General features: G+C 38.5%; 2 protein-coding genes across 7 annotated transcripts in view; both read right to left on the bottom strand.

The window, feature by feature from the left end:
• Positions 1–12,442, bottom strand: part of LOC113822737 (uncharacterized) — a 35,605-nt gene extending 23,163 nt beyond the window's left edge. For 2 of the 6 annotated variants that reach the window (XM_027375270.2, XM_027375273.2), the window contains exons 1-2: positions 12,260–12,401; positions 2,567–2,664 (exon numbers count right to left, since the gene is read on the bottom strand). In XM_027375270.2, coding sequence (XP_027231071.2) covers positions 2,567–2,664; positions 12,260–12,262 — 101 coding nt within the window. In that variant the 5' untranslated portion in view covers positions 12,263–12,401. Of the gene's footprint in view, positions 1–2,566; positions 2,665–11,812; positions 12,196–12,259 lie in introns of those variants that run through there. The other 4 variants (XM_070126927.1, XM_070126929.1, XM_070126928.1 and 1 more) reach the window with 3 other exon arrangements.
• Positions 1–12,500, bottom strand: part of LOC113805727 (alkylglycerol monooxygenase-like) — a 231,612-nt gene that overhangs the window by 156,371 nt on the left and 62,741 nt on the right. The gene's annotated exons all lie outside the window — the stretch shown is intronic.

The raw sequence follows: 12,500 nt of genomic DNA, 5'->3' as shown, positions 1-12,500 counted from the left end.
AAGAATGAGAATAAGAATAAGAACAATAAGAATAATAATAGTAATAGTAATAATATTCAATAATAAATAATAAATAATAATAATAATAATAATAATAATAATAATAATAATAATAATAATAATAATAATAATAACAATAATGACAATAACAATAACAATTTATATCAACAATTATTAACAATCAATGGTAATGGTTACTGAAAGTGATGCACCCTCCAGAGTCAAAGTCCCGAAGACCCAACCTAACCTTTTCTACCTTATATTTATTCACTAAACTTGGGGCAAACCCCCCTGAACCCCCTATTGATTAGCATTTTGTGCCAACTTGTAGAAAACGGACATTAAGAACTCTGGTTGTGTGAGGGTGTTGTGGACAGCCTCTGAGCAGTGATATACAGTGGATATTTTCATCATTTCATGGTAAATATGAAGCCGCTGTAGGTATACCTGTGTTGTTTATGACTTTTTTATGCTCTAATAGATGGCGGTGTCCATTTCCTTCGATGTCTGTGAATTGCTTTGGCCAACTTGAACCCAATTAATAACAACATTAACAATAACAATAAAAATAATAATACTAATTAAAAACAGCACTGATGTCCATATTCACAATCAATGCAAAGCCCTCTGCAGTGAGAGTTTGCAAAGGCAATCACATTGCTGTACCCACAGTCGAGGCAATGCAACGGAGGTTGCCCCTGATTAGCTCTCAGAACCTAACCATCGCAAAGTCAGGTCCTGAGAGCCAATCAGCGCCAACCTCCATCACAATGCCTCCACTGTGGGCACAAAAATGCAATCGCCTTCACAAACTCCCATCGCAGAGGGCTTCGCATTGATTGTGAATATGGCCGAGAGACCCATGGAGATTTCACTTCTCTCTCCCATCTTCACCCTACTATTTTTTCCTTTGCCTCCCCTCTTCCCTTTTCTTCTACATTTCCTTCTTGTACATCTTGCCATCCCTTCTCATTCCCAAATCCTCCTTAAATTGTGGGTGGGTGGGTGGGCGAGTGAGTGGGTGGGCGAGTGGGCGAGTGAGTGAGTGGGGGAAGTGAGTGGGGAAGTGAGTGGGTGAGTGGGTGGGGAAGTGAGTGGGTGGGGAAGTGAGTGGGTGAGTGGGTGGGGAAGTGAGTGGGTGAGTGGGTGGGCAAGTGAGTGGGTGAGTGGGTGGGCAAGTGAGTGGGTGAGTTGGTGGGTGAGCGAGTGGATGGGTGAGCGAGTGGATGGGTGAGCGAGTGGATGGGTGAGCGAGTGGATGGGTGAGTGAGTGGATGGGTGAGCGAGTGGATGGGTGAGCGAGTGGATGGGTGAGTGAGTGGATGGGTGAGGAGTGGATGGGTGAGCGAGTGGATGGGTGAGTGAGTGGGTGGGTGGGTGGGAGAGTGGGTGGGTGGGAGAGTGGGTGGGTGGGAGAGTGGGTGGGTGGGAGAGTGGGTGGGTGGGAGAGTGGGTGGGTGGGAGAGTGGGTGGGTGGGAGAGTGGGTGGGTGGGAGAGTGGGTGGGTGGGAGAGTGGGTGGGTGGGAGAGTGGGTGGGTGGGAGAGTGGGTGGGTGGGAGAGTGGGGGTGGGAGAGTGGGGGTGGGAGAGTGGGGGTGGGAGAGTGGGGGTGGGAGAGTGGGGGTGGGAGAGTGGGGGTGGGAGAGTGGGGGTGGGAGAGTGGGGGTGGGAGAGTGGGGGTGGGAGAATGGGGGTGGGAGAGTGGGGGTGGGAGAGTGGGGGTGGGAGAATGGGGGTGGGAGAGTGAGGGTGGGAGAGTGAGGGTGGGAGAGTGGGGGTGGGAGAATGGGGGTGGGAGAGTGGGGGTGGGAGAGTGGGGGTGGGAGAGTGGGGGTGGGAGAGTGGGGGTGGGAGAGTGGGGGTGGGAGAGTGGGTGGGTGAGCGAGTGGGTGGGTGAGCGAGTGGGTGGGTGAGCGGGGGTGGGGGAGTGAGTGAGAGGTTGGGTGTGCGTGTGTGTGTGTGTGTTTGGGTGGGTGAGTCAGTGAGTGGCTGAGGAGTGCCTCTTTCTTCAATAAGGATGGTTTCATTATCACTCCATTTTCCATCAAGGCACACACAATATGATTCTAGGTTTAAGAAGCCATTTTCACATCAAAATTAACAAACTTCAAATCCATATCACATGAAATATACTTTCAGGTCTGACATGAAATGATGCGAATGGACAAACATGATTTATGTAATATTATTAATAATAATAATAATAATAATAATAATAATAATAATAATAATAATAATAACAATAACAATAATAATAATAATAACAATAATAATAATAATAACAATATTACTACTACTGCTAATAATATCAATAACAACAATAGTAAAAAAATATTAACAATAAATAACTAAAGTACTAAAAATTCAACTAAATATATAATAATGACAATAATAATAATAATAATTAAAGTAATAGTATTAGCAGTAACATGAATAACAATGCTAATGAAAAAAATATTACCTTACTAAAATTATTACCACACTACTAGTACTAGTAATAATAATAACTAAGAATAATCATAGCAAAAAATATAGTAACAACACTATAAATGCCGTTTTTTCTCACCTGTTAGGGACCAAAGTTCCATACTTGGGGGCATTGTTTCCAATACTACTTGGGGCTGGTGAGGGTGAGCCAGACACTTCCGCACTATTAGGACTAGACTGAAAGGCAGAAAAAAATCCATTTAGTCAAAAGGCAATTGGCATAATCAACACTGGGAAAACCTGTACTACACAGGCCTTTGTTTGGTTTTCCCAAGAGCTAACAGAAAATTAAATAAATCAGTAAGGAAATTAAAAAAAAAGTTTTTACTATGATGTTGCTAGATTTTCAAAATTTTCCTTCAAAATAGCTTTCCATCAAGAGGTTACGAAGCATGAAATATATATCAATTAGTTTCTATCAATTTCTTATATCAAATAAATTAGTAGTATTATCCTAAGGCCATTTCTTATCAAATCATATAACATCATTGTCTCTTTTCTATGATAGGAGATCTGTATATAAAACTATCAAAACTGATAATTATTCATCAATGGCCTTTTCAAGGAAACTGCACCAAATATAGTATTTAAGTCTTAGCAATTTTTCTTTTTATTCATCCCTTCTTAACTAACCACTAGCCGATGGGTGGCATGTACGTACATGTCATGGCTGTTGTGGACCGAAAAACGGATGGCATCATATCATGCCCATTCCCGAGCTATTGGCTCGTCGGATGGAGTTTGTTTTTCTCCGATGGGAGGGGCTTCATATAGTTGATAAAGATTTTAGGCATCCTATAATGAAGGTAAGCCTTCAAAATTATATTTTTATTATCTATAGAAAAATGAGTTTTTAGGTGCCAAATGTCACTTGCAAACTACCGAACTAGCCAGGCACAAACAGAGGAAACTGCCGATGTGTGCCAACAATTCTGCCAAACTTTTATACCCATCAGCATTGGGTTAAGTGATGGTAATAGAATTGACTATATACAAACAGCACTGCCCTTCATTATATCAATATCATTATTAATTTGCCTCACATGGTCTATCTCATATTCCAATATATTTTACACACACACAGACACACACACACACACAGACACACACACACACACACACACACACACACACACAGACACACACACACACAGACATACACACACACACACACACACGCAGACACACACACACACACATACACAAAAACACACACACACACACACGCACACACACAAACACACATGCATACAAACACAGACACACACACACACACACTTAAACACACATGCATACAAACACAGACACACAGACACACACATACTAACATACAGACACACACACACACACACACACACACAAACAAACACACACACACAGACACACACTAAGACACACATACAGACACAGACACAGACAGACAGGCACACACACACACACACACACATACACAAACACACACACACACACACACACAAGCACACACAAACACACGCACACACAAACACACGCACACACAAACACACGCACACACAAACACACGCACGTACAAACACACGCACACACAAACACACGCACACACAAACACACACACAAACAAACAAACACACATATACAAACACACACAGACAGACACACACACACACACAGACACACACACACACACACACACACACACACACACACACACACACACACACACACACAGACACACAGACACACACACACACACACGCACACACGCACATACACACACAAACTGGTTATTACTATACATTTTGCTTTTAAGCAAAAAAAATTAAAAAATTAAAATACTTCTCCATAAAAAAGACCCTGGCTTGTTTAACCAGCTAAAACCTTAACAACCTAGTATTGCTTTATTGTAAATATCTGATCAACAGTGTTCATTACAAATGGCTTAAAATAAGCAATTGGTATATAAATAAGTAGATAAACAGGTGAACACAGAACTAAGTAAATAGGTAATTAATAACAATCATGTAAAAAATTACTGTAAGACGTTAAATGGTTGATGGGGGGCACCATACTACCTGACAATCAAAACTGATTTGCTATAAAAATCCATCTATTGTTAAATTTTTCTATCACATTGTACAGTGGATACCGAAGGAGGCAACAAAAGGATTATCAAAATACAAGAATATCAAATAAAACAATAAATGTACAAATGGTGATCTGACTTATAGATGGACTTGTTAATATGATTTGATGGGAGTAAATGTCAACTTAAAAAGGTCTTTGCAAAGTCAACTATCTTTGAATACAACTTTCATAATAGAAAAAAGGCAAAGGAAAAGCAGAAATAACACTATATAGAGAGCTTTTCTTGCATTTCACTTCACATATATGGCATAAGCATAGTCTCCACAACTAGGAACAGACAACAGATTACAAACTGTGCACACAGTGATGATACAAGAACCATTCCCTGTGACAAGTATAGGAATATGTACGAGAGAATGAATGCTTCTACAGAGCAAGATAAAATACTGGTATTCAATTTCTGTAACATCTTCTGAAGTACATGCACATGAATTACATATTTCTATTATGGAATTACTCATTCTTATTCATATATTCATAGCTCTTGACATTAAACTACACTAAAAATGGGTAAAAAAAATAAACATCTGAGCTATCAAAATTGAAAGCAACCACTAATTTCTACAATAATTTTTTGTTTTACATAGCCATCCAATCTTGCAATTATTATTCCTTCTTTCAATTTTCAATACCGTAATATGCATCTTTTATTTTCCATCACAAAGGATATAAAGTGTTGGTAATGCTTGCAAAGTGACCTTACCACTCTTCAATTAAGTCCCTATTTCTCCAGCCCTTCCTAGGAAACTCAAACACCACCGTATTATCAAAAAACCTTTCTAACCTGAGGTCTTTCCCCTCAAACCCCTATCCGATCTTCCTTAGACTTACTATTTTCTTCATTTCTGACATTACTTTTTGCCAACGTAGATTTCGTATACTAGTAAGTGTAGTTCTTCTCTATAACTGAAGAAATCATAAAATATGGCTGTGACAAACAAAGTACATCTAGATGCATATGGTTAATCTTTACGGTATGGATGCACCACTTTAGGGCAAATTCAAGGTGATATTATTGTAGAGGACAAAAAGTTAGTCATTGGTACATAAAATAACTTGCAGACACATTGGTAACAAAACAAATAAAAGGAAAAATATCGGAGAAAGTTCTGTTCTCAGCTGAAGTCCACTTGGTGTTCCAGAGTTTCAGCTCTTATTTTGTTGTGCACACCGAGATGAAGACACTGTTTCCTGGGGGTGTTGTGGGGCGGAGTCCCGCATCAACCCTCCCCGCGGGCAGTGCCCAGTCATGGCAATTTAGATTGATGAATAAACTTTTTGACATGGAGTTGGGGAACTTAGTCTCTAGTGAGTGCTTCTGTACTATAAAGAATTACCATATATATAAACACAGGCCCTGGTTATCATATATTTGTATTACATCCATCCAAAAGAATTTTTTTTCCATTATCTGGCACCCTACAACACCATAGCAATAACCCATTCAGAATTCAGAATATTGCTGGTTCACATCAGTATTTTTGTAATAAAATGTTTCATAAAACCCATTTTTCACATTTTTGTTTACATAGAAGTATCCCAATCTTTGATTTCTAACTTCATAATTTGAATGAGAGGCCCAAGTCAATTTCATGAGAAATTACATAACTGAAAAAGAAATATTAGAATATCTAATACATAAGTAACTACGTAATTGAAGACAGTACTAATTAGTCTTCTGTAGTACTATATAATTTGTTATTCAGTCTGGCTTTTCTTACATACATCTAGGCATACGGATTATTAAAACCCATCAATTTTATCCTACCCTGAGCTGAGATTCATTCTTTCTTTGTAACTACTACATTAAGTTAAAATATACAAAAGGACTGCACCAGATAGGGAGAAATGATGACCAGATTCAGTCCTGATGAAGTCCCGAGCTTGATTCATAGGGCAATCTTCTTGGTACTTTTTGTGTTTAGGATGAGGTTCATTAAGAACTCTGGCTGTGTGAGGGTGTTGTAGACAGTCTCTGAGCGGCGAGATGTAGTGTTTATTTGTTATTTCACTAAGTATGAGGCCGCAGCAGCTGTACCTGATTTGCTTCTGACTATTTCATATGCTCTATGAGATGGTGGTGTCCATTTCCCTCTCTGTGCATTGCACTCAGTAGCATTAACTGGTTCATTCAAGTAAGGGACTTTGTTTACTAAGCTGGAAATTTCACTTGACATACAGATAAATGCACTTTTTTTCAAAAACATAAGGTTAATATCTAAAATATGGATGGACTATGCAAGGGTAAAGGGTAAATACAAAAAATAATCTGCAGAGATAAATGGTGACCCCACAAATAACAGAAAAAGATTAATATTCATAGTTTGGAATATTTAAGTTAGAGCAAATTGAAAATGATGTTATTGTAGAGGACAAAAGGTTTCATGAAATAATCTGCAGACAAACTGTAATGCCACAAATAAAGGAAAAAAATTGCCAAAAGCTCCACTCCGTGCCAAAATATACATGGTGTTCCAAAGTTTCAACTTTTACCTTGCCATCCATAATGGGGTGAATACAATGTTTGTCAAGGGGTATTGAGGGGATGAGCCCCCATCAGCCCTCCCCTTAGGAAGTGCCAGAAGAGCAAACCCAGTCAAGGCAAATTATCCCATTGATTAAAATTTTGTAACTGAATTGGGGACTTAGTCTCTCACAAATTAGCCCATATTGTAAAGAATTACCAAATATATATTCTTATTCTGTATGGTCTAACTGCATGAAAAGTTTAAAAAACACAGTAGGCCAATGCTTTTTATAGATATCTACATATTGTACCATGACCAAACCTCACAATGTTCACAGGGTTATAGTACGCACCAGCTACAAAGATATTAACTGTAGGAGTGCAGCATTAGTATAGTTTTGCGTTCAAATAATCTTTGTGGTACTTTGTATGGTATAGTTTGTTTCCCACAATCATGTAGTAAATTTTGCCTACAAGGGACAGAATAACTAAAAATAAATTGCAACTTGACATGAAAGTGCAACACATAATACTTAAGTATACAGTACTCACTAATATTTGAAATAATTGATGTCAGCAAAAAAAAAAAAAACAGAAATGAAGAAAACAGATTGTTATAAATGTTGTGGAGAGCAAGTCCACGGCAAGTGGGTAATTAGGCAGAGCCCCTGATAGGGAAATACAAAGATTGGATGGGGGTCTGGGGGCTCAGCCCTTGGTTTAATTCTTTACAGTATGGACACCCTAGCCAGAGACTAAGTCCCCAGCTCCACGTCAAAAAATATATTCATCAAGCTAAGTTGCCGTGACTAGTCGCGCCCTTTGGGCACTGCCCCCCAACATCCCCTGGGAAACTTTGTCTTCACCTCGTATGCCCAGCAAATTAGAGCTGAAACTTGGGAGCACCAAGTGGACTTTGGATGAGAGCGGCGCTTTCTACAATCATTTTCCTTTATTTGTGTCTACAGATTATTTCTTGTAACGAAGACCAACTTTCTGGCCTCTGCAAGAATATCATATCCAATTTACCTTAACTTTGTGCTTCCATACCGAAAAGATTAACCAGTCTCCGCATTAAGAAGGTGTTTGGTTCACAATGTGATGTTTGTGGAGGTCTCAAAAATGGATTGAGTAATAGGGATTTGATCTCAGTGGGGTAAGGGCACTTCATAAAGATATCAATACTTTCATTTAAATCCTTTGACATGGAAAATAACGAGAGATTCACACACAGTGTTGATAATTGAAAGAAGGAATAATAACTGCAAGTTTGTGAAACAAAAAAAGGTTAATGTTACTGAGATCCACGGACAAAGAGGGAAAATGGACACCAACTTTCAGAGCATAGGAAATAAAGTCAAACACATTCACACCTGCTGTTGCCTCATTTTTACCACAAAATTATTAAGATATCTGCTGCATATCACTACTCAGAGACTAAGTCCACAACACACACACAGCCAGAGCTCTTAATGTTGTGTTTTCTATATGTTGGTATGAAGCATTAATAAATGGTGAGGGGGTACAGGGGGCTCTTACACCCCTGTCTAGAGAATAAATAGAAAGCAGGAATGGGTAGGCTTGGAGTTTTGTATTCATATTTTACCCTGGTTTTGGGACTTCGTCTCTGGCTCTCAGGAACAAAACCCACAAAAGTTATCGATTGTGCTTTTACGATGGTGTTCTTTTGTTTGGTATTTTGAGATGTGGAGTCTCTGATGGATGCAGTCTTAAAGACCGATTGGGTGTGACATCACGAGTTGGAGTCACCATTCGACTTGGTGAAAACAAACCTGATGCTCGCAGATACCTCACTATCAGCGTAAGCGAACATGGCATATGAATGCTTTGATTCTTAAAAAAAAAAAAAAAAGCTGTATGAAGCAAAACTAGAAGCTGCACAGCTAAAAAAGTGCCCATGCTGTCTGTCTGCCAAAATTGGTACTGACAACCTTCAAAATATTGATTATTCTGATATATAAGACTATTTGATCAACACACCAGGCAATAAAAATCTTTTTATGATAACAATTTCTTACAGTAATCTATAATTTTTAGTTATAAATGTTATTATTCTGTGAAATCAGTGCCATTACCTAACATCACTTTTCTTCCTATTTACTAGGTGTTTATGTAAAGGAGAGAAAGAAGTCACTTAAATGACTATATGCGCAAAATGCAATTTTCTTTCTCCTCAATAATTTGAGTATATAGGCCCTCTTCATTTATTTCATCTTCTGGACTATATGACATTTTAGACACAGAGGCAACAGGAAACTTTGGTTTCTTTTGAATGCTTGGTATCTCCTTACCTAGGCTTCTTTTCTTTCTTTTTTCAATTTTTTTTTAACAGTATGACTGCTTTGTTTTCATCTAAAGGACAGTGCTTGGGATAAAGTCTGGGTGAGTTGGATCCGAGGATGGTTTTCCTGTATGTTAAAATTATGATGAATCAATTTATTACAGAAAAATGTAAAATTGCTGTTGTGCTTCTTGAAGTATATAACTGCTGACAAAACCTAATGTCTGCAATGTTGACCTTGATGTTGATAGTGTGGATAGGTAAGAGTTTGAAATTTATTATCTGTAAACAGTTTCCACCAGACCCCCAAGCACTCCCATCAGTGTTCGTGCATTTCATGGCCTGTACCCATCGCTTCATTTTCTTAGGTTTCTTTTCACGATCTGGGAATATATGAAAGGTTAAACGTTTCTTTCCCATCATGTTGTGGTTCGTACAACATAGCTCTTCAGCATTTTCACACTAAAAAACTAAATTCTATGTAAAATTTGGCGAGACTGTAAGCAAAGCACAGTGAGTTTTCAACGAACGAGAGTTTGTTTTCACCAAGTGCTCGTTGCTAGGGGTGGTTGCTAGATGTTATCAAATCGGTCAATTGTAAATTTTACCTCTTATTTTTGTCATATATGGTCCTAGCAGGCATAACTTGCTATGACACACTAAGTAACCAAGCAGAAAACTACATCAGCAATAATTCATCCGTCTACCAATTCAATTTTACATTTCTTTGGTATAGTTTCAGTTTCAGTTTGGAAGACTACAAGGTAAAGCATGTAATACTTTGTTATACATTTAAATAATAACCTTGCAAACATGAGGAAATCATTAACTGTCACCAAGAGCAACATACCCTCCATACACTAAGTCCCAAAACCAGGGTATCATGTGAACCCAAAAACCTAACCTAACCTTTCCTGCCTTTATCTATTCCCTGAACAGGGGGGGTAAGCCCCCCTGTACCCTCCACTTATTAGCACTTCATGCCAACTATGGAAAATGGACATTAATAACTGTGGCTGTGTTAGGGTATTGTGGAATTGCGGCCAGTTTGTTAAAATTGTGCGAGGCCCACCCAAAGAAAATTTGTATACTTGACATACAAAAATAAAGAAATATTTGCATATTTATCAGTCTAGACATGCATATCAACCAGGCAAATAGATAAAGGTATATCTATCAGTTATATAGACAGATATGCATTAATTTCTGTGTATATGCCAGTCTGTATTTATGAATATTCATTGTGTCGGGCCTCGCACAATTTTAACAAACCAGCCGTTAGTCTCTGAATGGTGCTATGCAGTGGACACTTTTGTCTTTAGCAGCAACTATAAGGCCACTGCAGGTTAAACTACGTACCATCCTACTCTATTTCTTCCACTCTATAAGATGGCGGTGTCCATTTCCCTCTCTCACCGCACGTCACACTTACTTTTACCATCAAATATCAAAATCAAATAATCTACATAGGTCTAGGCAAAGAATACTGTCTGAAAAAAAAAAGTTGCAACAAATACTTAGCAAAGACTAAGTTCTGGCAATCCAGCGAGTCCAGAGTCCAATAAGAAAATGCAGCAATTGGGTGGGAGTCTTGGGGAGAAGCCTCCGAGTCAGAAAGGTTTTTGGTTCATATGCCAGTGTTTGTCAATTCCCGAGAATGGCTAGAGTAAAAGGGACTTGGTCTAAATTTGTAAACAATTACCAATAATACCATTTATATCATTTGCAAGTGAAAATGACAGACATATCACACCTTGAATACTGAAACAAGTGCAAGATTGGTCGGCTATGTGGAACTAAAAAAATATATCAAAAACAACATTCCCACATATTAGACAGACTCTAAAATAAGAAATAATTGCACTGTTGGCCTGACGTGAAAATAAAAAATCCCCATGCATGTTAATTATACTAACTTAATTTGCACCCCTAAGAGACACTATCAGGAGCAGAACAACTAAAGAAGTTACCGATAACCTTTGTCAAAAATCCAAAATCAGTGGTTGAATTTATTTCTCTAATTTACCAATTATTCATTTTGGATTATAAAATTATGAATTTAATGGAATCTACTTATAAACATAAAATTACATAACCTTTCTGAACATCAAATTAATATCTTACACAAGGTAAACTTCATGAAAACAATTTCATGCAAACCAGCAATAAATTAACAATCTACAACATACATTCCAAAAAACTGAAAAGCCAAATATATATAATTGCTAATTTATGTTCTGAACTTTCATAATGACCTAACATGACCTCAGGATATGAAACATGTTAAGAACACAAATACCATTTCATCCTCATCTGACACGAACTGGTTTCAAGGGAAAACACACAACTTTTAAAGGATCCCTTTTGCTATTCAATAAACATATAAAATCAAGGGGAAAAAATATGGCAAACTTGACATTATAAATACATACAATGACGGCCCGACTGCACGGTGGTTCTCTACTTCACGCCTCTTTTCTTCGCCTTTTTATCGAACTTCACTAATTATCATTTGCCATTGAGGGTTCCTAAAGTCAATTCCACCTCCAATTTACTAATTCAACTCAAGTTCAACGCCCCTAAGGTAGAAATTGCGCCTGCCATGTGCTTCATCTAACTTTGTAACAGCATTCCACATTGAACCCAGAGTGAGCGCAATCTGCCGGTAAGGGTAAAAAGGACAAATAAACCCAATTTATCACAAAATCTCGTCCTAATCGTCCTCGAGTTACAATACGAGTCATGCGATCCTGACAATAAGAGACCAGATGGATAGATAGAGGTATCGAATAAAATAAAAAAAATAAATAAGAAATGGACCATCTCTTTTTTCCGGCTTCCATTCCGTTTTCTTCCTTCCACTTAAAAAAATTACTTACCATATTTACATTTTTTTTGAGCGAGGGGAGGGAAGTGTGGTTGCAATAGCGAAAAATGCCCCACCGTCGACCAAGCTAAAAACCCTATCCTTATAAATTATATCTTTCACCACCACAAGCTCACACTAGAACCTCACTGCACTACAAAAGCTGCGCACACACACACACTCTTAAGCCACGCCTATTTTTAGCGGCCGGGGGAGGAGGGTTCCCCACTGGTCCCGGGCCGAAACGCTTTAGA

This window comes from Penaeus vannamei, chromosome 11, assembly GCF_042767895.1.
Source record: "Penaeus vannamei isolate JL-2024 chromosome 11, ASM4276789v1, whole genome shotgun sequence".
Lineage (NCBI taxonomy): Eukaryota > Metazoa > Arthropoda > Malacostraca > Decapoda > Penaeidae > Penaeus > Penaeus vannamei.
The sequence above is the reverse complement of the archived record's forward strand: the minus strand, read 5'-3'. Positions and strand labels throughout refer to the sequence as shown.